Raw genomic sequence first — 26,826 nt, forward strand, 5'->3', positions numbered from 1 at the left:
AAGAGACGGAATAGGAAACATTCCTATCTAGACTGAAAGACGGACTACAGACAAGTAGTTGACCGTTATAGAAAGTATAAGATATTATCTTAATACCCTCCCTTAATGGTCAACGTACGAATGTCGGAACATTCTGGGATAATTGAGACCCTCCCTGGATCTACAAAATGCTAAAACCAAGAAGCTTTGCCAGAAGAGTGCTATGACTCAAAATAAGTTGCATTTACAAAACTTCGTTTTTGTGGAAAAAACGGTAAAACCCAGAATCTCACACAACCTTGCGTATTACAGACAACTTGAAATGATTTTTGAGGAGAAAATCAACAAACCTAGAATCTCACGCAACCTTGCGTATTACAGACAACTTGAAATGATTTTTGAGGAGAAAATCAACAAACCCAAAAAACAGAAACAAATTCAGAAAGCGAAAAATGCAGCTTCGCCTTGATCTGGACCCGGAGAAGTCGGACACTGCGTAACACCCAGAACAAGTTGATCGATGTTTCGATATTCGAAGATTGCGATGGTGCGCTACTTCCAGGTTCCATAATTGCGACCATTGAATTTGGAATTATGTTCGAGCAGAATATTTGTCAGAGATGCCATGGCACGTTTTTCAATGAAAAACTGTGAAAATATGTGAAGGCACATTCTTCGAGGCAAAAATACAAAAGACTCAGAAGAATCAGAGAATGACCCAAAAGAGAGCTCGAAAAACCCAGAAGGAATCTGTTGTCGTTTTCTGGATCCGCTGGCTCGAAAATTGAGGCACAAAAATCGAAGCACCCAGAAAAAACAGACGACAACCCAGTTGAGCTCTCGAAAAACCCACCAAGAATCTGCAAACAAAATATTTTTTCGACCCCAAAAATTAGGGTTTCGTAAAAAAAAGGCCCTGGCTGAAAAAGGTTTGAAAAAACTTCAGATTTCTGGAAAAAAAATCTTTTAGAAAAAATGTTACAAGATTCAAGAAGAGTTGGCAGATTAACGGATTTTCGGATGATTGATTGATTAACAAAGGAACAAATGTGTTACTTATAAAGAATTACAAGGACTGAAGACGGAATTAGAAACAAAACTAGAGACAGGATAGGAAACATTCCTATCTGGACTGAAGACAAAAGAGACGGGATAGGAAACATTCCTATCTAGATTGAAAGACGGACTACAGACAAGTAGTTGACCGTTATAGAAAGTATAAGATATTATCTTAATAGATAAGGCAATCCACAACCACATATATGCAATCCCTACCTTGGGCTCTAGACAGTCCTGTGATGAAGTCCATAGATAAACACTCCCACTTCCTATCAGGAATCGAAAGTGGTTGAAGTAAACCGGCTGGATAGGAGTGTTCCTACTTATTCTGCTGGCAAGTGGGACACTCCCTAACATATTGAAGTACCTCTGCTTTGAGCCCTTTCCATGTGAAGCGCTCTCTAATCTATCAGTATGTCTTGTAGAAACTAGGATGTCCTGCCATAGGTGAATCATGAAAAGATTTTAAAACCATCCTCCTCACTATTGAGCCTAGAAACAAAAACATTCGCCCTTTGTAAATGATGAGCTCATTCACAAGGGTGTATCTGTTGTCCTGAATAGTTCCATCTATGAATCCAGCTGTCCACGCATCCTTTGCATACTCTGAAGGATCAAGTGTCTCCAATCCTCCGATATATCTATCAATAAGCTCAAATGGAGCCTACGTGATAAAGCATTAGCAACTACATTTTGTGTCCCCTTAAAATATGTAATATCAAAGTCATAGGACTGTAACTTGCTCACCCACTTCTGTTGTCTATCATTGAGATCTCGCTGCCCCAAAAGGTGTTTTAGGCTATAATGGTCGGTTTTGATACAAAATTTGCTACCTACCAAGTATTGCCTGAATTTAGCCAAACCATGCATAATGGCTAACATCTTATCATATATGCTAAAGCTCTGCTCTAGCCCTCTTACTTTCCTGCTCTCATAAGCAATAAGGTGGTTCTCCTGCATAAGCACGGCTCCAATGCCCTCTTCAGAAGCATCACATTGTAGCTCAAAAGGTTTGTTGAAATCTGGTAACACTAACACTGGACAGGAAGTCATCAACTCCTTAAATTTCTCAAAACACTCCTGTGCCTCAGGAGTCCACAAGAAAGCTCCCTTTTTCATCAAATCTGTCAAGGGTGCTGCATGCCTGGAATATCCATCCACAAACCTCCTGTAGAAACCACATAATCCCAGAAAGCCCTCGAGGTTCATCGGTGAAGGCCACTCCACAATGGCCCGAATCTTTTCAAGATCCATACGTACGCCTTCTGAACTAATGATGTGACCCAGATACAACAACTCTATCATACCCAAATCACATTTCGACTCCTTTGCATACAAGGACTCTCTGCCCAATATATCCAACACCGTGTCAAGGTGAACCAAGTGCTCCTCGCAAGATCTATTGTACACCAAGATATCATCGAAGAAGACAAGTACAAATTTCCTCAACTAAGGATGGAAAACCCTATTCATTGTTGCCTGAAAAGTAGTAGGTGCGTGAGTTAGCCCAAATGGCATAACTACAAACTCAAAATGGCCACAATGACATCTAAAGGCTATCTTCTTGATGTCTTGCTCTCACTCTGATTTGGTGATGGCTTGATCTCAAATCTATCTTTGAGAAGAAGCAAGCATCATGAAGCTCATCTATCAACTCATCGAACCTGGGAATGGGGTACTTGTTTTTAATTGTCTTCCTATTAAGCACCTTGTAATAAATGCACATCCTCAATGTCCCATCCTTCTTCTTTACCAACACCAATGAAGAAGCGAAAGGAGACTTACTTGGTCTAATGTGGCCCATAGCAACTCCTTTATGGTTTTTTCAATTTCATCCTTCAACCTCTTCGAATGCCTATAAAGTGTAATCATGATGGGCTTAGCCCCCTCCTCTAACTCAATGATGTGCTCAATACCCCTGTCTGGTGGTCTACCTAGTGGAATGTCACTGAACACCTTAGAGTGTTTTAACTCTAAGCTCCTGATTATCAGGAGGATATTCAGTATTCTGTTGTCCCGCCTGTGATGGCATTAACATGCACTCTATTGCCCACTCTACCTGATCATGTGGAATCAATCTAGCCATCCTCCGGAAAGAGACCATTTTGAAATCACCGTCCCTAATTGTCTTAAGAATCTATGTCTTCCCATTCACTTTAAACCTCATCTCCATCTCCTTGAGATTAAGAGTGAACTCACCAATATCGTGCAACCAACTCATCCCAAGGACTATATATGTATCTCTCATAGGCACAACATAGAAATCTGCCTTGAAGGCATAATTATTAACTTCCAATGGGAGTCTAGTGATCTTATGATCCCAATTGAGGACATGGCCATCAGCTATCCTCACTCTAATTCCCCCAAACTCCTTTGTTTGTATGCCACGCTTCTTCACCAACCTAGCATCAATGAAATTATGAGTTGCACCGGTATCAACCAAAGTTATAACTCGCTATCTAGCAAGTACTCCTCTCATTTGAAACGATCCTTCCTGCTTAATACTAGTGAGACGAGCTTCCGTAAGTTGCCCATCTCCTTCCCCATCCGTGAACACCATTTTAGACAAGTTTTCAGCCTTTTCTTCCTTTTTTTCACCATCTATTTCCTCTATATCATATTGTTGGTCCGAATTATCTGATTTTGATTCCTCGTAGTATGCCCACATAATTCTGTCAGCTTTGCCCTTTTGTCTAAGAGGACAGTCATGGTTTGCATCATAGGGTTCCTTGCAGTCGAAACATAATTTTTTCTTCCTCAAATCATTTAATATTTGCCCGTCGAAAGGTGCTGGAGTTTTATTTTTAGAATCATTTTTAAAATCAGTCCTCTTTGGTTTTTTATAAAATGGTTTGTTATCCTTTCTAGAAGATGCTCCTCCTTTGGACTGAAATTTGTTTGTTGGGACTGCATGCTCCATACTTCTTGCCTATTTCATAGCTTCCTGTAAAGAAATGGGATCAAATGCCTTTATCCAAAACCTCTCATTGGTTCGGATAGGCCCTCAATGAAAAGAACTATCAATCTACACTCTGAAATGTTTGGCATCATGATTGCCAACCGTTGCAATTCACCAATGAAATGCTCCAAGTTGCCTGTTTGTTTCAGCTGTGCTAATTCCCAAAAGTAAACCTCTAGATCTTTCTTGTCAAATCTTTCAACCAACCTATCCACGAAGTCCTAGTACTCTGTCACCTGATTATGCTGAAGTGTTACCATTCCATGGTACCACCAATCATGTGCTACTCCCTCCAACTGCAAAGTGACGTATTTGATAGCTTCAATCTCTGTCATTGGCCTCAGTGCCAAGAATGTGTCAAGCTTATGAATCCAAGCTTGAGCTGTCACCTTACCAATCCCATCAAATGCAAACATAGTAAGGTTGCCTATAGCCCTCTTCAGTGCACTATTTTGACCCCTAGGCCTCCTATTTTGTCTGAGTGACCTGTAATGTTCTCTCCTCTGATTTACAAAGCGTTCAAAGGTTATCCTCTCCCAAACCTATGGTGCCAATAATTCCCATTCATCATTTGCAGCCATAAGGATATCTGCAAATGTCTCATCCTCAACTTCCTCTGTTGGTTCCTATACTGGTTCCTCTCTAACAAAAGTAGGACGTGTGGGCCTGTCTGCAGTTCTAGAAAGAGTTCTATGAGTTCTAGGTGATCCCACTGCACTCCTGTTATCCCCTTGTTCCAAATTTTGTTTGTCCTATGGGTACATGCACTCAACCATGGTGGTGAGTATCTGCAAGGCCTGAGCCATTCACTCTTGTCCTGTAACCATTGCTCTAAAAAATTCCCTTGTTTCCTGATCCTCATTCCTATTGTCTCTAGGTGGGCTATGCTCTTGCCTGTCACCTATGGTGTCTGGCTACCTAATAAAATCTTGTTCCTTGTCAAACAAAGCTCGCCTAATAGTGAAAATTCTGTGAGAGCCAACTCCAGGTGGCTTGTGATTGCTAAACCCTCAGGATGGCAGGATTTAGCTCTAATACCAATGTAATAACCCCAACTGGTTATAACTTCAACAAACAACAAATTCTTTTATAATTCAGTTGTTTGACATTTTGTCAAACACTTTGTATGCAAGCTCTGATACCAATGTAATATCACTTGCCCAAACTAACTGATTTTAGCTCAAGGAATATTGTCAAACACTTGTATGTTGTCTTTTAACGCTAAGAAATTTGCAAATGATATAACAATGCCTCTTACAATGCACTAATATGCAAGTGCAATTCTTTTGGTACTTTCCATGTATATACATGGAAACTAGATATGGAATGCATATCTACAGCCCACTGAAATTTTGACAAACAATTGACATACAACTATTATGTTGATCATATATGCTATTAGATGGCCCTTTCGTCAAACAAATGGTATGCAAAATGTATCTCCTTTATTGAATTCATTCTCATGTACAATGTTGCTATGAGTTTGCCAAGACAAATGTGCTTACAATAATGACTACAGTAATGCCAAAATCTGATTCTGAATTATCACAGCAAAATCATATGCCTAAAAATTACAATGCTAATTACTAATAGTTGCAAGAGGAACCTAATAATAGTGATGCCCAAGGGTGGAGATGAATCAAGCATAAGTACTGTAGTGTGGCATCATTCTTGCGTATTGTAGTAGCCAACAATAATTGTATTCTCCAATTTAAGCACAAATATAACTCCTAAATTAAAGCTCTCTTCAAATTCAGTGGATATTTCACCACCTCAAATGGTTGCAACACTGAAGAGTTGGCGTTCTCCAATGGTTGACTGAAATCAAAAACCTTAGTTTCTTCTCCCAAGTTTATATCAAATGCAATTCGCAATAATCGGATGATTAACAATGAAGCTCTCACCTCTATTTATTCTTTTCCTTCACCCTTCTAGAAGGAAATAAAATATTATTTAATTGCATTCTCTAGAAGCTTCCCCCTTTCCAACACAATAATTAATTGTATTTCTAGAAAATGCACTCTCTAGAAGCTTCTCCCTTGCAATACAATAATTGATTGTGCCTCTAGAAAATTAAATTAATTAAATATAAAGTCAATTTTTAGTTCTAATTTTTTTTAATGACTTTAGAAGAAATGAATTTAATCAATTTCTCCTTATTTCTTCACTTAGCCTTCGGAGAATGTAAAGGCTAAGAACTCCACTGAGTTGCTAAAAAGATGGGGACAATACATCTCGCTCTTGTAGTGAGCTACATTTCACGCTTCATAACATCCCTAAAAGTTGATCTTAGGTAGCAGCAAGCATGTGTTGCATTATGTGAATGGTGCTTCAGACTTTGGTTTTCACTACAACAAAAGTCACGATCCTAGCCTTATTGATTTTTATAGAGTCAGATTGGGCAGGTTCTATTGATGACAAAAAAACATCAGGGTGTGTTTTCAATTTGGGATCTAGTGCAAACACATCGACTAACAAGAACAATTGGGTAGGCTATTTCCTTGACATGAGTATCAAGGAACAATTAAGGCAGTTTGTGAGGCAGCTTGGCTTTGAAAAATGCTTTCAGACATGCAAATGTCTCAAGCAGATCCTATTCCCCTATACTGTGACAATCAAGGGGTGCTCAAACTGACCAAGAATTTGGTCTTCCATGAGAGGGCCAAGCATGTTGAATTCCATTCTCACTTCATTATGCAGCTGGTTTAAGACAAATCAATTCAATTGTTGTATGTTCCAGTTGCAGATCAAACAGCAAATATTCTCACCAAGACTTTGAGCCCGGCCAAGTTCGTAAAATTCAAGGGGCAACTTGGTGTACTTGATAGATTAACCATTAAGGGAGGGTATTACAATAATATCTTTATTATTTATTATTTAATGGTCAATATTGTAACTTGTGTAAATATTAGATAGTTTCTAATTTACAATTGTTTCTTTATGGAAACATCGTCCTTGTAATCCTTTAAATGATCATTCGATCATTCCATTTAATTCAATCAATTAATTCACCAAAACAAGCATTATCAAGATTTTGGCACATTCACACATCATGTCTTCATGATCAAAGATTTATCTTAGCATGGTGAGAAATATCTTTCAAATACGACTCCATCACCAAAGAGAGCACAAGTTTGTATTAAGCATAATAACAATGTTACATTAATATATCAAGTCCAACTCTTGAATCTAATAGCATTTTGACATCAACAATACTCGACCATGTAAAACCATCCAAGACATCCAATTTACAAAGGAATGGAACCAACTATCCAAGGCATTACAAGAATAATATTTCGTGTGGAAAATCCTTTATTGCAATATTATTATTAAGTAAAGGATTTTCGCAAAGAATATTAAGTAAAGGAACAAAGAAAAAATCAAAAAGAACTCAATGACTTTATGTGGGAATGGAAAAGGTCCTAAGGTCCTGCAAAAGAAAGGCTTCAAAGAAAGAAGTTACATAAAATGAACAATGAAAAGACTTCAGGTCATTGATGGAGGGTAATGAAGACCAAGAATGATTTGAAGAAGAACAAAAGTAAATGACTAACATCATTAGTGCATCGTGTTAGGTCTGATGTTGCAGCCCTGGATTTCTAATGAAATTGTGCAAAGGCAGCTGATAAAGATTGGCATTATTTTGTTTAGGTTAGAAAGGGAAGAAAGCTTGTACGTTGTCATGACAAATTGGGCCTTGAACCCGCTTGGCTTGGTCAAATTTCCTTCTCCTTGTTGCTAATTGTGTATCTCCTTTAGCAGAATAAATATACACCATGCATCTTCAGGAATGCCAAGGAACAACTAAAGTGGGGCAAGAAAGATCGGGTAAAAGAGTCACAGGGAATATTGTGTGTCCCCAGGTTTCCGTAGGCCTGGTTATGAATAGCCAAGGACATGCATGGAAGCGCAAGGTGTGAAAGGTGTTCACCTCAGCCTTCTGCTATGGATGCGGAAAGGACTTGAAGATGCAAGGAGAACAACGGGGCAATGTATGATAGAGGCTCAATAGTTCAAAACGAACAGACCCCAGGCTTTTGTGGAGGTCACAATGATGAGAAGCGCAGTGCATCAGAAATGCAAGGTGGCAACACTGATAGTCTAAAGGGAAGTGAACCCCGCTATTCCCCGGAAACTTAAAAGCACCTCAGTGACATAGCAGAGGTGCGAGATATTGCCCCGTGCCCATTGAAATCAAGAGGAGCTTACCCCGTGGTTTCACGGTGGCACAGTATACTTGGACCAGCATGCTGCAGACTGCAGGAATGTATTGTAAGAGGAAAATTCAAAACCCTGCATTCCCATGGGTAATAAGAGGAACTAATGGATATGCCAGCAGATTGACGAGATGCACAACTAAGCAGTCCAGAGATGGTCAGTGTGTGGTCAAGCCTACCCAAAGATGACACGTGTTGCCAATGCCAAATAAGCAAGCCAACCCAACAACCATGCTAAAGGACAAAATAAGTGGACCATCACTGGGGATGAAAGCACTCCTTTGCAAATAACCATCAATGGTTGAAGATGCTTTTTCGGAACATATTGTCAACCTGGAGCTTGTTGAATCCCTTGTGTTCTAAAAGGGATTCCAGAGCCAAAGTATAGTGTGTGAGAAAATTTGGGTATAAGTAGCATGTATGTATGAGTATCCTAAATTCTGGGAGCAGGACTTCAAATGCAGTTGTCTTTCCTTTCCCATGAATACATGTATTTCTTTCTATGCATCATATTGTAAATGGCATGGAACTATCTCCGTTGAATGTATACCAGTTACTTGAATTCAATAAGCTAAGGATATTCTCTGAAATCAGCTTTGCATTCCTTACTATGATATGTATTGTTTATTCATTTGCTCTCCTTGAAGGATGGCTTTAAAATGGTATGTGTTGACAATAGTAATTTTATGATATGGATGCCTAGGTAATAGTTCCTGGCTGGTACAGGAGGGATATGTTGGTTTCAGGAATTGATATACTATGATCTCAATGATTCGTGCCTTGGGTATTTGTAGGAATTGATATGATTTATCATTTGACTCTGTAGCCCTAGACTCGACACTGGTCCATGCATGGCTATTGTCCTTCTCCAAAATAGTTAAAGAATTTCAAATCATCTTTACTTTTGTTGTTCATTTCAAGTAAAAGTTGATTCAGGGTTTTCAATTTGTGGCAAAAAGGCATTAAAATAGAGTTCAGACAATTCTGTAATAAAACCAGTGAGTGCTCTACTGCATAATGTTGTAAGTCATATCTGCAGAATCATGCAATATCAAACCTTGACCTAACGTTTCATCCAGAATATTGCATTGAAGGTTACCCGGCTGGGTTTTGCAGAGCCCAGAGTGAAGGAAATATTCCAAATTTTAGGGAATTCTCAAGCAATTGGCCAGTGGTCTCGGATTTCTGCTCATGGGAGAAGGCTAAATCCTTAAGTGAATCTGAGACATTGCCTAGAGCATCCAACAAAAAGGTGACTCTGCCAAGGAAATGTTGAATGACTCTGCTGGGGAGAAAAGAGTTGTAAAACTTTGTGTTCAATTAATCCTGAGAATCTCTCGTATTATTTGTAAAACTAATATCCAGTTAAGTTAGCCCCGCTAGGGCGATGTTTTGTAATTTTGCTTCAAACTGTTTTAAAAAGGTGCAGGGTATTGAAGCATGAGTTGGTTGAAGCATGAAAAATTATGAGATCCTGTACATCCAACATAAAGAAAGTTGAACGACTTAATTATAAGATCCTGTACATCCAACATGAAGAACATTGAACGACTCTGTTGAAGGGGGTAGACTTAGATTGAAAATATTTTTGAATGACACATCATTATTTAAAAGAATTCCTCTAAAGGAGGTGGTGACTCTGAAAGACTGAACCAGAGAAAACGAACAAGGTGTTTTCAGCTCATCTTGGTCACTACAAGTATTAAGATAATATCTTATACTTTCTATAATAGTCAACTAATTGTCTGTAGTCCGTCTTTCAGTCTAGATAGGAATGTTTCCTATCCCGTCTCTTTTTTCTTCAGTCCAGATAGGAATGTTTCCTATCCTGTCTCTAGTTTTGTTTCTAATTCCGTCTTCAGTCTAAAGAAACAACGTCCTTGTAATTCTTTATAAGGAACACATTTGTTCCTATGTTAATCAATCAATCACCTGGAAATCCGTTAATCTGCCAACTCTTCTTGAATCTTGTAACATGGTATCAGAGCTATTACTTAAATTTTTTCAAAAAAATTTATAATTTCTTCGTGAAATTATTTGTTTAAATTTTTTCAAAACTATTTCTGTTGAATTTCTCTAAAACCCGCTTAGGGTTTTCGGCCTAGAGAAATTCCCGAACTCGGGTCTGCCTGTGTTTGTTCAGCACACTCTAGCCCCATTCGTCCATGCACATCGGTCCTTGAAGAAAAATCTGCCATTTTTTATCAAGAAATCTGAAGTTTTTTCAAGCTTTTTTCAACTAGGGCCATTTTTTTTTCATCCCCAAAAATTAGGGTTTCAAAAAAATATTTTGTTTGCAAATTCTTGGTGGGTTTTTTTAGAGCTCAACTGGGATGTCCGTTTTTTCTAGGTGCCTCGATTTTTGTGCCTCGATTTTCGAGCCAGCGGATCCAAAAAACGATAGCAGATTCCTTCTGGGTTTTCCGAGCTCTCTTCTGAGCCATTCTCTGATTCTTCTGGGTCTTTCGTATTTTTGCCTCGAAGAACGTGCCTTCACAGATTTTCACAATTTTTCATTGAAAAATGTGCCATGGCATCTCTGAAAAATATTCTGCTCGAGCATAATTCCAAATTCAATGGTCGCAATTATGGAACCTGAAAGCAGCGCATCATCGCAATCTTCGAATATCGAAAGACCGATCAACTTGTTCTAGGTGTTACGCAGCGTCTAACTTCTTCGGGTCCTAATCAAGATACATGGGATCTGAACAATCGAGAGGCAAAATGCTTCCCAGCCAACAACACAAGTTGTCGAGCTTCCTGATCAAGGCAAAGCTGCGCCTTCTGAATTTGTTTCTGTTTTTTTTGGGTTTGTTGATTTTCTCCTCAAAAATCATTTCAAGTTGTCTGTAATACGCAAAGTTGTGTGAGATTCTAGGTTTTACCATTTTTTCCACAAAAGCGAAGTTTTGTAATTGCAACCTATTTTGAGTCATAGCACTCTTCTAGCAAAGCTTCTTGGTTTCAGCATTCTGTAGATCTAGGGAGGGTCTCAATTATCACAGAATGTTTCGACATCCGTACGTTGACCATTAAGGGAGGGTATTAAGATAATATCTTATACTTTCTATAATAGTCAACTACTTGTCTGTAGTCCGTCTTTCAGTCTAGATAGGAATGTTTCCTATCCCGTCTCTTTTTTCTTCAGTCCAGATAGGAATGTTTCCTATCCTGTCTCTAGTTTTGTTTCTAATTCCGTCTTCAGTCTACGTTGTTTCTTTTAGAAACAACGTCCTTGTAATTCTTTATAAGGAACACATTTGTTCCTCTGTTAATCAATCAATCATTCGGAAATCCGTTAATCTGCCAACTCTTCTTGAATCTTGTAACAACAAGCACAGGTTGCAGCACGCATTATAAATTTTCCAGGTACTCGTGAATATGAAATAACCCAAGTTTTTCTATTTTAGATTTACAAGGTCATCTATGAGTAAGGTTGTTGACCCTTCTGTCTAGTGAATAGTTCTAATTCAGAAAAAGAAGTTGCAGTGACTAGTCTCCCCTATTCTTTTGAGTATACTTTGAAATGGGAAACTTATAATTAACCCAGAACCTTGCAATTCCTTGAAAGGTTTCAAAATGAAAAACTATCACACTTTGAATTTTAAAAACGTCCCTGGCTACCGTAATGTTATACCACTAGAGATTAGCAATAGATTACCCAAATTCACTGGGCAAAAGGGGGAGTCTGCCTCAAAGCACTTGCAGAGGTTTGCAGCTATGCTTGAGGATTATGAAATAAAGCATCAAGATGTAGTCCTTAAGTTGCTAGTCCAGTCGTTGAGAGATGAAACTAGAAAATGGTTTTCTGACCCATTGCTAGAACCTACAGTTCATGGAAAGAACTTATGTTGGCCTTTAATGAGCAGTTTGGTGAAAAGTTTAGCGAATCCTCTGTTATCAGTGCATTTATGGATATCCATGTTAAGCAAGAAGAATCGATCCCTGAATTCAACTTCAGATTAACTAGGGCATTAAAGAGGATTCCTAAGATTCGCAGACCCTACGATGTTGTGGCATTAGTAATTTATTTAGGGGCTTTTGATAAGAAAATGAGCTATAGAATAAGAAATGAAGACCCAGTTAATATACATGAGACTTTCCAGACTGTATATAATATAGAAATGATCTCTAAATATGGAAAGATAAGGAGCTTCAAACCTAGGAGCACGATATAACCTAAGAATAAGGATACCCCCTGGTAATTCAAAGATAACCCCCAACTGATCGATCAAAGTAATGACCCTGATTGTGTTATGCCTGTGTGCTGATAAAATATTTGTCTAGTTCTCGTACTGATAATTGGAAGCTGAATAGTAGTATGCCTAAAGTGGCATTCCCATTTGAGGACACTATATTGTAGGTCGGCATGAAGAAACAACTCAGAATAGCTCTTCAGTACAACAGTGATGCAAAGAGTATGAGGCATCCCTAATAATATGGTGAGTGTCCAAACAGGGATAGATGAGCAGGCGAGAAAATTGACTTATGCTGAAAATCCCAAAGATAAAGACATTGGAGTGAAAATATAAAGAAAACAAAGAACTGCTGGAGTGTGGAGCTTCTAATGCCACAGAGGTTGATGCACTGCTATACAGAGAAACCAGCCTGGTCCCTTGAGTTGTGATATTAATCATGGCAATGTGAATAGGCCAGAATTGGAGGAGCGTGCTTTGCATGATCATGACCAAAGTTTGATGAATGTTGGGTTCTTATATGGGGTCGAATACCATAGTTTTGAGTTTATGCAAAGTGATTCAAATACTATTCCTAGTAAGGGACCTATTACGTCAATCACCTCAGACTTAAAAGATGAAATGGAAATGGAATTGTTTGACACAATTGAGGGTCATTTTGATGCCCAAAGTTGCAATAAAATCAAGAAGCAATGTCCATTCCTGCAAGTTATGTGTATGACTCAGACGGAATACTCAGACAATGAGGCTCAAAATCCGAATGATCAACAACTCTTGGAAGCACTGGTAATACTGGGTATAAACATTCCGATACCCATTAAGAATTAGATGATGAACATAAATGTGCATTTCTTTCCAGAATGGTGGAAGAACTTTCAGAATGAACAAATACTTCTAGCAGTCATTATGAACAGGATGAGGACTTGATGATGTTAATATTTAAGTTAGCTGCAAGAGAGCTCCATCAGACGTGTGTTGGTTATATTCAACAAACTTAGTTTGTGTGTGCATCGTGTGCATGTGGCAATGTTTGTGGCAACGTGTGTATTTATCTTCATGTGTATGTAGCAGTCTTATTTTAAAGTGCTAGGTCTATTATCTTCATGGTTATCATTCTTATGAGTGGAAATGACCAGGAACTGCTTTTGCATACTCTCTCTACTGTTAGTTGACCCAAGTCAGCAGTACATGTTTCTAGTGATGATGTGGTAGATGGTCACTAAGCCTTGTCGGAAGTCTTTGCTGGCATTTATTTGTTCTTCAAGTGCCATCTGTGGATGTGCAATGGTGGTTCACTTTCCTCACCAATCAGTTTCCTCATGCCTATTCAGTTCATTCATTCAGATGTAACTGTCGTCATTTTGCATTATGTCTGTGTTGATTCATCTAGAATTCATTATTCATTCTAGTAACGGTCTTTCTTCTTGGTTGTTATTGAATATGGTATCTGGATAGATACTGAGAGACTCTTGGTGTTCTGTATATCATCCCTGTGGTGGATGTCAAGGGTGCTTGTTGTATGCATTTGAATGATGATTCTGAGATTTTCTTCTGTCATTTTTTAGTATTGATGATAATTATGCATTTACAACAGCATATTATGGTGTTGGATTGCTTGAGAAATGTCGTGGATAAGGATTTTAGTGTTTTTGCTATGATAAGCATAACAGCGGCAGCTTCTTTGTTATGGTATAGTGATTAGTGTGTATTATTCAGGGAGTTTGCAAACTCAAAGGAGGATCATTTTCAGTTTCAGGTTGAGAGCTTGGTAATATTCAGACTCTAATATTATTCAATAAAGTGATAGTTATTTGTGTGGTTGGGTTTCTCCCCTCGAGCAAGAGGGGTTTTTGTCGTGCCATCTTAAAATGGAAGCACCCATTATTTAAACCTTTTAGCTCCAGCCCTTTAGTGACTTTATGGACCATGGATGAATTTGTGCTCAATCAGCTCTTTCTCCAATTCTGTCCTGCTTCTTGCATTTTCATCTACACAACTTCTGAGACCTCGGGGCTAGCTCTTTTTGGATCAACACTAGAATAGGTCAACCCAGGTCAACCTATTCCCCAGGGACTTTAGGTCCTGAGATCAGTTTTATCTTGGGGTTGCAAATTTGGAAATTGGGTAACCCTGTCATTTTGCGCTTTTTCACACCCGAAAACTAGTATAAGAGGAAGCCTACGCACCTCATTTTCACATGCACACAACATCTATCAATCATTGAGACATCCACACGCACGAATACAAGCTCTCAAGCAACTTCAAGCACTCAAGCTAGCAAATTTCCTAAGGCATTTCAAGCATTCAAGCATTCAAAGATCCTTTGTGAGCATTTCCTCTTCAAGATCTAGCATTGTGTTGGCCATCAAGACAGGAGGAGATCTACATTGTGACATTCATCCCCTTCTTCAATGATGCGCGTTTACATCCATGGCTCCATAATGTGGTTTTTGTTGATGTGTTGCAGTTGTGGAGATTCTCACATCTTTATTGCAAATTCAACATCTACAATATACAAGCATTGCAAAATCCTTATTGACAAGGGTTTCATCAAGCAAGGTGAATATTTACATTTGTCTTGTGTCCTTTCATGCTTTAAATTACATTTCATTTCAAGGTTGATTCTTCAATCTAGGGCTTGACCAAGGCAAGCCCTTACCCAATAAACAAAACCATATTTTTAATGTGCAAGAGCAGGATATCCAAAGTGTGATTACAAATCCAAAAACTACTCGACAAGACCTTTCGAGAGAAGTTGGATCGATTTTGCTACAATTCCCCGAGAACATATCCATCTTTCCACAAAGTGTCTGAACACTTTCCCACTAAGTCAACCTATTCTTGTAGTTCTAAGAAAAACAAGGTTTTCTGGGTTTTCTGTCATGATCGCACATCTGCAGTCAAAAATTTAGTCTCAGTTTCAGATCCACGATTTTCAGAGCGAAAAAATACATCTTCTCTCACATATTTCAAGGTAAGTCCATTTATTTCATCTTCTACCAGATCATTTGATCACTCCAAATCTATCAGACCCCAGACATAGTCTTCCACAAGATCGCAGAAGCAAACTAAAGGTTATGTACATCCGCAGTCTCCTCCTTCGGTGGTTGACTTCTTTTTGCCTAGAAAGGACTCCTAGTCCTTGTTGTTGCTGCTCTCTGTATCTTTCTTCATCTTCTTGTTTTTGTTGCTTGCTTTTCTCAGAAACCATTTGGTGGTCCTGTTGTTGTCAGATATCTTGCTGTAATCTTTCAGTCCCATAGACCTTTTGGTGGTCTTTTGTTGGACATTAATATATTAATCTTATCTTATCTAGCATAAATATATTTCCATATCTTAATTGAGTTGATTGCATATATTTAGCACCTAGATCTATCTTACTCTTGTCATTAAATCAATTAGCTCAATTTCACAATCACAATGCAAAACTCAAGTTAATTAACATTGCATGAAAGAGGACTTGCTTGCGTACTTCCTTGATACAATTTAGGTTTAGAATTGGCATCCCTTCGTCCATTTTGGTTGTGCTAATCTAGCTTGGGTTATATTGAAAGTTATGTTTGGAAGTCCCTCTTCCTCTTGTATTGAATGTTAGTGAAAAGTGGAAGTCTTATATTTAGACAAATTAGTTAACTTCTTCCATTTTCCCCCTAAACATTTTGGTGAAATTGATGCGTCTCCACTTTTTGATTTTGGAGTTGGATCCCTTGATCTCTCTTATTTCATCTCGATTTCACCTAAACATTTTGGTGAATCTGCCACTTTCCCTCCTTTGTTTGATTTTGGAGTTAGATTGCTTCTTTGTGCATTTAGATCTACTCTTGTTTGCATTAGTAGTATTTAGATCTTCTTAGCTAGATCTCTTTTCATGGACTTTCCAACATTGAGTATGTACTTTGCATGTCGTGTCTTTCAAATGTTCATTGGATCTTGCATACATTTCAATCACAAAATGTTTAGTTGGATCTACTCTATATGCACTTCTCTTTTTCGCATGTTGCAAAAGCTATTTAAAGCATTCTCCAAACATCATTCCATTATCTTTGACATAAAACACCACCCTCCTATCAACTTAGCTTTACCATATCACCTTCCTCTTTATGGAGATGAGTGGCAGATTGATATTGGCCCTTCTCCTAATATAGGCCTTCACTATGGGGGCCTTCACTATGGGAATACATTGGTTGAAGGTGGTCTCGAATCTTCTTTCAATCCTTCCCCCTTTATGGACATCACTTTATCCCATAACTATTCATCTTCCACAATGTGCTTTCTTGATAGAGACATTCTTTCCATTGATAATATCACTATTTGAGATGAAACTCTAGATGATAAGGTTGACTATTCTCTTCCTCAGGAAATAGTTGATATCTCTTCCATTTATTTTCAACATGAAAAGCTTCATGTTTCTTATCCTAAAATATTCCCTCCTCTTAGGGATATTTTAGAGCAAGAGGATTTTGTAAATACTTTCATCAATATTACTTTATCTTCATTTGATGGTCCTAGTAGAGATGAAGCATCAATGAAAGATCACAAGGATTCCTTGGACAACGAGGATAATATCAATCTCCTTAATGCTCTCCCTTCTAGTCATGAGTCTATGAAGAAGCAAGACCTTAATTAAGTTAATGTTTCTCAACCCATTCTCACTCTCAAAGGTTATTCTCCATCAAATAAACCTCTCGTCGCCCTTATAGGTGGTCCTCCCACAACTCTCCAAGGGGAATGTGGTGATTCTTTGGATTATCATATGCTGTCTCGCACCTATCGTACAAGAAATAATCCTCAAACTACTTCTCTCCCACCTTCTCAACCTATTCTTCCTCCTCCACCCCGTCTTCCTCAAAAATCTTGAAATGGAATATGATTTGGTGGCGTAATTAGATAATACCCCCGCCAAGATTTCTCTTTGGGAACTTCAAAAATCTCCTACATTTCATAAAGCCTTGCAAAAAGCATTAACCACTCTTCCAAATACACCTCCTAACCAAGATAATATCAATGCCTTTTTGCAATGCATGAATGCTACCCCAGTCTCACCTCAAATTGTGTTTACTCATAATGATTTGCTTCCTAAAGAAATTCAAGATCACTAGATGCTCTTATGGTAGTTGTCCTCATCAATGGTAACCTCATTCTTAGAACCATACTTGATAATGGGAATGGGTTTGAGCTTAATGTTTGTAGTGTGGACATGCTCAAAGCAATTAAAGTTGATCCTTCAAATATCCAACCTAACAATGTGCCTATACATGGCTTTGATAACATTTCTAAGAAAACTTTAGGCATCATCACTTTACCTATCAAAGTAGGTGCAATTATTTTGAATACTCTCGTTCATGTTATGCCTAGACCTCTTAATTACAACCTTCTTTTGGGTAGACCTTGGTTACATATTGTGCATGTTATTCCTTCAACTTTTTATCAAAAAATCAAGTTTATCTACAATAATGTGATGTATACTCTTCTCGCGGATACTAAACCAAATAGTTGTTTGAATTTTGAAACGAAACAAGATCAAGAATCTAATGATGATCATCCTTCTAAAAGTGTTCTTTCAAAAGATGACAAGGAATCCTTAGATTTTACACCAACCTTTATTGGGGAGTATAGAGTTTCTAACCTTTCATTTATGAAATCTAAAACAACTCCTCTTTCTAATAACTTTCTCGCTGCTTCAACTCATGATGAATCTGTCAAATCAAGTTGTAGTAACATAGCAACTAAGGAAGATCCATTATCTCCTTCTGATATGGCTTCTTGTTGTGGTCCTAGTTATCATTTATTAGCAAAGCATGGATCCATTGGGAATGGATGTGGTAAACAACAAGGAAATCAAATGCACTTAGGCAATGGGAGGCATGAGCATTCATATAAGCCATTCATATAAGCCACAAGTTGTCAACAACATTATCGATCATAATTCAAGATGTGTGCAACAAGGTTTTGAATCTAATTGTTTGTCCACATCCTCTCCTTCATCATGTAACATATCTTCTCTTATTAATCAAGAAATGGTTTTGCTTAAACTTCTCCGCACTAAGGTGATTACTAGACCTAAATGCAAAAAGAAACAAAGTCAACAACTTCTTAATCTTCCATTTTACATGCATCACTGCTATCATGATCACTCTACTAATGATTGTCAAGTTTTACATTACAAGATACAACAATTCATTGATAATGAGGTTATTCACATATCTCCTTATAATGAGCTCTATTTCAATCCCGATTTCTTTAAATAACATTTAGTACCCTATTATGTTGCTCTACGCAATGTAACATTGTTAACCCATTCTTTGAAGGCTCATTGTCAAGCATGGCCCACTTTGTAAGTAGCATTATAGGTCTTCTTTTCCTTTGTTCTTGCACTTGGGGGCGAGGGAATTATATCTATCTTCACATTCTCCCAAGAATCCACTTTTTCCTTGGTTGTGTGTTATTTGTTTATCATGTGACATCCAATCTTACATCATTTGCAATTGGGTTCCATGGTAGATAAATCACTTACCTTGGAGACTCACAATTGTGTGTTATACTTTACAAGGATTCCCCTTTTCACTTCTTGCATGGTATCTCATTCCATTCTTCCCTTCCATGGCCTACTAGGAGTTGTGACCTCTATGGTTTGGATTGGGTGTTCCTTGTGGATACTATCCTGATGTTGAAACTACTATATTCTTCTTCATTACTTACTTAAGATGTCAAAAATAAGCACTTATTTTCCCATCTTACAGGGGGCCATATATGGTCCCCTTATTTTCATATCTTTTTGCTCATTGCAAGCACAACATATAGAGTACACTAGCATAACAGAATTTGTTGGGGCTAGTTACTCTTCCTCTTTTTACATGTCTTGGATTGGTTGACTAGCATCCCACTCGCACTTGCTAGATCATTTGACCTATCCTAGCACACAAACAAACCATTCTCATGGCATGGGAGTACTCCATCATGGGGTTGTAAAGTCACCGCAAGGTGCAAAGGTTTGTAGGATTGACTATCAGGTACACAAACCCATTAGACCATTTGATCCTACCCCTTTTGTTTTATGGGGATTGACTACCAAGCACACAAACCCACTAGACTATTCAATCTTATCCCTTTGGTGCGGTTCACAATAAGGAACACAAACCTTATTAGGCAAGTTGATCACACTCTCTCCCTCTCTCTCTTTCTCTCTCTCTTGTTAGTGACATCTCTCTTCTTGTGATTTTGGATATGATGAAAACTCAAGTTTGTTGGGGGCTTGGTAGTTTCTTCCAAGTATGAGGCAACTCATACTCCTACCAAAGTGGGGGCTACATATATCATCTTAAAATGGAAGTGCCCATTATTTAAGAGCTTTTAGCTCCCACCTTTTAGTGACTTTATAGACCATGGATGGATTTCTGCTCAATCAACGCTTTCTCCTATTTTGTCCTACTTCTTGCATTTTCATCTGCGTAGTTTCAAAGGCCTCAAGGTTAGCTCTTTTTAGGTCAATCCTAGAATAGGTCGACCTATTTTGGGATAAGATGATCTAGGTCAACGTATTCCCCAAAGACATTAGGTCTTAGGTCCAGTTTTGTCTCGAGGTTGCAAATGCAGAAATTGGATGAGAAATTGGGTGACATAGTTGGCTTGCTTTGTATTCGCACTTGAAAGTTACTCTAAAAGGAAGCCTAGGCACCTCATTTTCACATACACAAGACATCTATCAATCATTAAGGAATCCACATGGACAAATACACGCTCTCAAGCAACTTCAAGCACTCAAGCTAGCATTCATAAGGCATTTCAAGTATTCAAGGATCCTTTGTGAGCATTTCCTCTTCAAAAATCTAACATTTTGTTGCCATCAAAGGAGGAGATCTAAATTATTGCATTCATCCCCTTCTTCATTGATGTAGATTTACATCAATGGCTCCATGATGTGGTTTTGGTTAGATCCATTACACTTGCGAAGATTTCCTACATCCTTCATTGCAAATTCAACATCTAAAACACACAAGCATTGCAAAATCCTTATTGACAAGGGTTTCATCAAGCAAGGTGATTATTTATATTTGTCTTGCTTCTTTTCATGCTTTACTTCACATTTCATTTCAAGGTTGATTACTCAATCTACGGTTTGACCAAAACAAGCCCTCCCCCGACAAACAAAACCAATTTTTCTAATGTGCAAGAGCAAGATATCTGAACGATTACAAATCCAAAAACTACTTGCCAAGACCTTTCCGGAGAAATTGAATCGATTTTGTTATGGTGCCCCAAGAACATGTCAACCTTCCCGTAAAGTGTCCAAATTGACATGTTCCTGGAGGTCTGAGAAAAATTGGGGATTCTAGGATTTTTGTCATGATCGCAGATCCATAGTTGAAAATGCACTCATAGTTTCAAATCCACGATTTTCGGAGCGAAAAGACATCTTCTCTCACACATTTCAAGGTAAGTCCATCATTTATTTCATCTTTTAGTATAGATCTATTTCCATATCTTAATTGGGTTGATTGCATATATTTAGCACCTAAATCTATCTTACTCTTGTTAAATAAATTAGCTCAATTTCACATTCACATTGCAAACTTTACGTTAATTAACATTGTATGAAAGAGGACTTGCTTGCGAACTTCCTTGATATAATTTGGATTTAGAATTGGCATCCCTTCATCCATTTGGGTCATGCTAATCTAACTTGATTGATATTTATAGTTATGTTTGGAAGCCCCTCTTTCTCTCGCACTGAATGCTAGTGAAAAATGGAAGTCTTATAATTTACACATCTTAGTTAACCGCTTCCATTTTCCCCCTAAACACTTGTGTTTTTGGTTTATCAATTATTTGTTGTATGCTATTTTGGTTCATAAAACTTAACAGACAAAATGTTCTAGTAAAAACATGAGTGATTCTACATTTGAACCCAAGTTTAACATGGCCTATGTGAAGGATGAATATGAGTTCTTATCATCCAGTATGTCACTGTCCTGTTCTGAAAGTTTCATTTGGGGAATGTAACAGACAATGAAACACATGGCAGAATCTCTCATTACGGAACTTCTGAAGTAACTTCTTGCAAATGCAATGATATGCATCGTAAGCCTCCATGAGGGTTTCCTTTTTCTGACAGGTAATGATTTTGATGCAAGTTGTCAAGGATGTTCTTAAGCCAGAAGTTATTTGCAAGGATGTTATAGAAATAAGAATGAAGGTGTTATTGTGGTGGATTACGAATGCTTCATCTTTTCTCAATTGGAACAGCAGCAATGCAAGTCCGAAGATTGTATCAGTTAAAGACGAGGTTCCAATGAGTTAACTGTGCGTGGTTTAGTGTGACTGCGGGACCAGTCCAAACAACGAAGGTGGCGTTCATCACAAACTACCATACACTGAACAGGGAAACAGTGAAGATGCATGTCATGATAATGAATGTTGTCAACTTGGGGATAGCCTTGGTATGGAAAATCTCAATAATGACCAAAGATATGGGATTGGAAAATACCAGTTTTACTTGTTTGGTTTCTCTAGGCCACCTTTCCAAAGGGTAATTATCCTTCATGTCTGTATGTACATTATGTAAATAGAGTGTGTGTTTTTGTTGAATAGTCTACTCCCGAAAGTCTTCTAAATTCTTGTGCTAACTTGAGAATTTAGCCATCCTCAATTAGAGCCACTGTTAGGACTGATGTTACAGCCCTGAATTTATAATGAAAATGTGCAAAGCAGCTGATAAAGATTGGCATTATTTTGTTAAGGCTGGGAAAGGAGGGAAGTTTAAAAGTTGTCATTAACAATTGAGCCTTGTACCCTCTTTGCTTGCTCTAATTTCCTTCCCCTTGTTGCCAATGGTGTATGGAAAGGAAGAAAGTTTAAATGTTGTCATTAATAATTGGGCCTTGTACCCTCTTTGCTTGCTCTAATTTCCTTCCCCTTGTTGCCAATGGTGTATCTCTTTGAGCAGGATAGATATACCCCATCAATCCGCAAGGCCACAAAGAAACAACTAAAGTGTGTCGCGGAAGGGGGGGTAGCATAGTGACACAGGATACTGTGTGCCCCTTGGTTTCTGTAGGGTCAATTATGAATAGCCAAGGACAGGCACAGAAGCATGGGGTGTGAAAGGTGTTCACCCAAGCCTTCCATTGTGGATGCAGAAAGGACTTAAAGATGCTAGCGGAACAATGGAGCAACGAACGATAGAGGCTCAACAGTTCAAAACAAATAGACCTTGAGCTTTTGTGGAGGTTAATGATGAGAAGTAGAGTGCAGCTGAAGTGCGAGGCGGCATGCTGACAGTCTAAAAGGAGGTGAACCCTGTTGTTCCACAGAAAATTTCAAAGCACCTCGGTGGCACAACGGAGGTACAGGGTATTACCCCGTGCCCATTGAAATCAAAAGACGGAACTTACCCAATGGTTCTGCAATGGCATACTGCACTCAAATCAGCATGCAAAGGAAAAGCGGGAATGTATTGTAAGAGGAATATCCAAAAGCCTGCATTCCCACGGGTTATAAGAGGAACTAATAGCTATGCCAGCGGAGTGACAGAATGCACAACTAAGCAGTCCAGGCATGGTCAGCACATGGTCAAGCCTACCCAGAGACAGTACATTTTGCTACACAAGGAAAAATATGCCAAACAAACAAGGCCAGATGTGTTTGACGGTGCATTCACAGAGCAAAATGAAAAGTTGAGGACCCCAAGTAACGAAGTTACATTTGCAGGACGAGCTTCAAGGGTCCCCCAATCAGCTGAACGAGTGATTAATGCAATTGGCCATTAAAGGACTTTGGATGTCAGATTTCAGCTAATTTGTTATCATTTTTCAGATAGGATCATGATCTTTGTTGCAGAATTTTCTCAGGGATGTTACATTAATAAGTAATAGGTCACTGCCATGAAGTGTAATTCTAGAAGCCACAAGAAGAGACTTTGGCAGATGGAAACAAATACCATGGAGCTATACATTTAAGCTCACAAATGAATTTCTAAAGTCTGTAGTTCATCAAGTCGTGCAACCAGGATGAAAGTGTCCACCAAGATTGTAGTATGGTTATTATTGGTGCAGCTGCAAGAGTCTAAAAAGATTTAAGCCAAAGTTGTTTGTGGCTAAAGAGATGTCCAAAAGACATGTTTCTCTTTCATACCCCTTGATCTGATAAGAAGGGTGGGTTGAGTGGGAGGACTTTGTTGTGAAATAAATGCAGAAGGGCTCTTGGGCATGTAGCAGTCCCTGAGACTCATCAAAAGCCCACTTCCCTCAAAGGACAAAGGATGAGAATCATCTGTCAAGGGCCTCCTCTTGCTCACATGATTATGCACATCATGCAAGTATTGTTTTGTTGCCACACTTACCCAGCAAGTGTGATAGTGGCAAGGCTCAAAGACCTCCCAGGGACACTAAGTCACTTGGGCTTATTGGCTAGCAGCAAGCCAACCCAACAACCGTGCTAAAGGACCAAATGGGTGGACCATCATTGGGGATGAAAGCATTTCTTTTGCAAATAACTGCCGGCAGCTGAAGATGCTTTTTAGGAACATATTGTCGGCCTGCAACTTGTTGCATCCCTTGTGTTGTAAAAATCAATTCAAGGGCCAAAGTGTATGGGCTGAGAAAAAAAATTTGAAATAGCATGTATGTAAGACAGTAAGAGTATCCTATGAGATCTATTAGATTTCCACAATCCATGCTCATGCACTTTCAATTTCTTGATTCGATTGTGTATAGTTTTTTATCATCAACGTTTCAGATCATACTGCATGATCCATCATCTTATGTTCTTTTCTCTCTAGCATCCTGATGATGGATCATGTAGTATGATCCGAATCATTGATGATAAAAAAACTATACACAATCAAATCCAGAAATTGAAAGTGCAAGAGTATCCTAGTTTTTGGGAGCAAGACTTCAAATGTAGTTGTAATTTCTTTTCAATGAATACAAATGTTCCATTCTGTGCATGATATTGTAAATGGCGTGGAACTATCTCCATTGCATGTACAATAATTACTTGAATTCAACAAGCCAAGGGTTTTCTTTGAATTCAGCTTTGCACTTCTCACTGTGATTTGTATTGTTTATTCATTTGCTCTCCTTCAAGGACAGAGTTAAAATGGTGTGTAGACAATAGCAATTTGTGTATATGATATGGGTAACAGTGTAATAGTTTTCGGTTTGTATAAGAGGGATATATCAGTTTCAGGAATCGATATATTGTGATCTCAATGATTTGTGCCTTGGATATTTGTAGCAATTTAATATGATTTATCATTTGACTCTGTACCCTAGACTCAGCACTGCTCCATACACGGCTATCGTCCTTCTCAATAATAGCTAAAGAATTTCAAATCATCTTTACTTTTGTTGTTCATTTCAAGCAAAAGTGATTTAGAATTTTTGATTTGTTGCTAAAATGCATTAAAATAGGGTTGAACCAATTCCGTAATAAAATCAGTGTATGCTCTATTGCATTATGTTGGAAACCATTTCTGTAGAATTGTGCAATATCAAACCCTAGCCTAACGTTTCATCCAGAATATTGCATTGAAGGTACCGGCCTGAATTTTGCAGAGCCCAAAATAAAGGAGTAATTCCAAGTTTTAAAGAGTTCTCAAGCAACTAGCCAGCAGTCTCAGATTCCTACTCATGGGAGAAGGCTAAATCCCTGGAGCAACCAACACACGGCATGAAATCCAAGGTCAAGGTCTTGTTAATCAGTAGTCAACCTAAAGCAACTGAAATTTTGGGTAAGTATATGATGTTTTACTTATGACTGAATTCAGCCTTCAGCCCCTGCTTTCCCATGCCTGCTGCCTATTTTGGTAGGAGGCTTATTTTTTTCTGCAGCAGATTAAAGAGCCTAATTTATTTACTATGGCTAAAGAGAAATGCTCCAGTAGTGACGTTAATATAAAAGAGGGGTAAATCCATAAAAGGAATAGTTCTTCCCAATAACAAGTCCACATCTTTTAACACATAAGGTTCACCTGATTCAGAACTGACGGTTGTAAATATTCAACGAGAGAGACAGAAAAACAGCCGTTAAAATTTCGGCCACAGTTGCCATGCGGTATCAATCTGATATGTGTTTTTAACTTATTCCAAAGATCTTATATAGCAAAACGCAATTCAACAAAAACAAAATAAGGAATCAAATTGCATACCAAGATCTTTGATTTGGCTGACTCGTTTCACAGACTTGAGAATATCCGCATCCCTGGACATTCACAGCAAGACACTTCTATTTTTATATAATATGTAAGAAAACTTAAAAATAGAAATGAAATGAAGCAATTACTATTACCTTCCGCTGCTGTGACCAAGCCAATAGAGGGCAGCACCGCCTAAGCAACAGCTGAATCCCCCCCAAGGAAACATTTTTATAACTTACTATACCCCGATTCAGTTATACCTGAGATCGTTCTCACCCATGCCGAGAGGAGAGTAGTAAGCTGGCAGCACAGTGGGTGGGAAAGGAAATCAGTGGATCGAGGAAAACCCCCTCAATGCCCTTTATGTGAAGGCAGCTTGCTTGGCGTCGATTACAAAATATATCCCTTGTGTGCGCCAGTTTATTAAACGGATGCATGTACATTAATCTCGACCGAATTCCCCCGTGTCCATGGACTAAAAAAACTTACACCCTCTTAACAAAAATGTCACTCAAGGTCTTCCCAGTAATTTTATCACCACGCACACAACAGCGGGTAGCATATTTGAGAAAGGGAGAGGTTAGGATTTTTATTACTACAATAATCTCTTGTTTATGTGGAGCTGTTTAATTTGAATTTTTGCTTAGTAGTTATAGTGTTCTTATGTATGTTTTAAATGATACCAAGAGGATAAAATGGAATCTTTTTCTATTTTAGTGGAATGGTGATTGGATAAAAATGAAAATAAGCATTGAAAAAATGAAGTCTATAAGTGATGACAACTGATAAAAAAATTCGCAATTTGTTTTCTTTCTTTTTTAGATCTCTGTTTTTATTTCTAAATAGTTTTTTATTAATGATTTTATTTTTAAATAGTTTTTAAGATAACTGTTCCAAAAACAAGCAACTAAAATTTGTAAGCGTGGGGCCACCAACTCTAGAAATAGCTGTTAAAAAAATTGAGTAGTAATTGCTAGTCAAAATAAGCTTAGGAGTTGCATGGGGACGTGCCCTAAGATGAGTTCTTTGTAGTCAAAAAAGTAAAGTGGGAAGAAAGGATTTGTGTCCTGTGAAATATTGATAATTGAAATTTAATGACACTTATGGTACAATGTGCAACAAATGAGAATATTAAGTACTCTAATTGTATTTTGAAGGCAACAATCTTTTGAATATTTTGAGAATTAAGGCTTGTTGGCTCTTTAGATTGGTTAGTCTCGTGGTCGTCATTAAAGCTCCTCCATTCATTTACTCTTCATGAAAGGGTTAAAGTCCATACCT

At 38.2% G+C, this 26,826-nt stretch overlaps 1 protein-coding gene across 1 annotated transcript in view; it reads right to left on the reverse strand.

The window, feature by feature from the left end:
* The window catches only part of DAL1 (E3 Ubiquitin ligase family protein), a 47,876-nt gene extending 21,707 nt beyond the window's left edge, over positions 1 to 26,169 (reverse strand). The window contains exons 1-2 of the mRNA XM_089831511.1: positions 25,698 to 26,169; positions 25,558 to 25,610 (exon numbers count right to left, since the gene is read on the reverse strand). Coding sequence (XP_089687637.1) covers positions 25,558 to 25,610; positions 25,698 to 25,771 — 127 coding nt within the window. The 5' untranslated portion in view covers positions 25,772 to 26,169. The remainder of the gene's footprint in view (positions 1 to 25,557; positions 25,611 to 25,697) is intronic.
* Between the last annotated feature and the right edge of the window lie 657 nt (positions 26,170 to 26,826).

The sequence above is a fragment of the Cupressus sempervirens genome, chromosome 5, assembly GCF_028749045.1.
Source record: "Cupressus sempervirens isolate cs-2001-9-10 chromosome 5, ASM2874904v1, whole genome shotgun sequence".
Classification (NCBI taxonomy): Eukaryota; Viridiplantae; Streptophyta; class Pinopsida; order Cupressales; family Cupressaceae; genus Cupressus; species Cupressus sempervirens.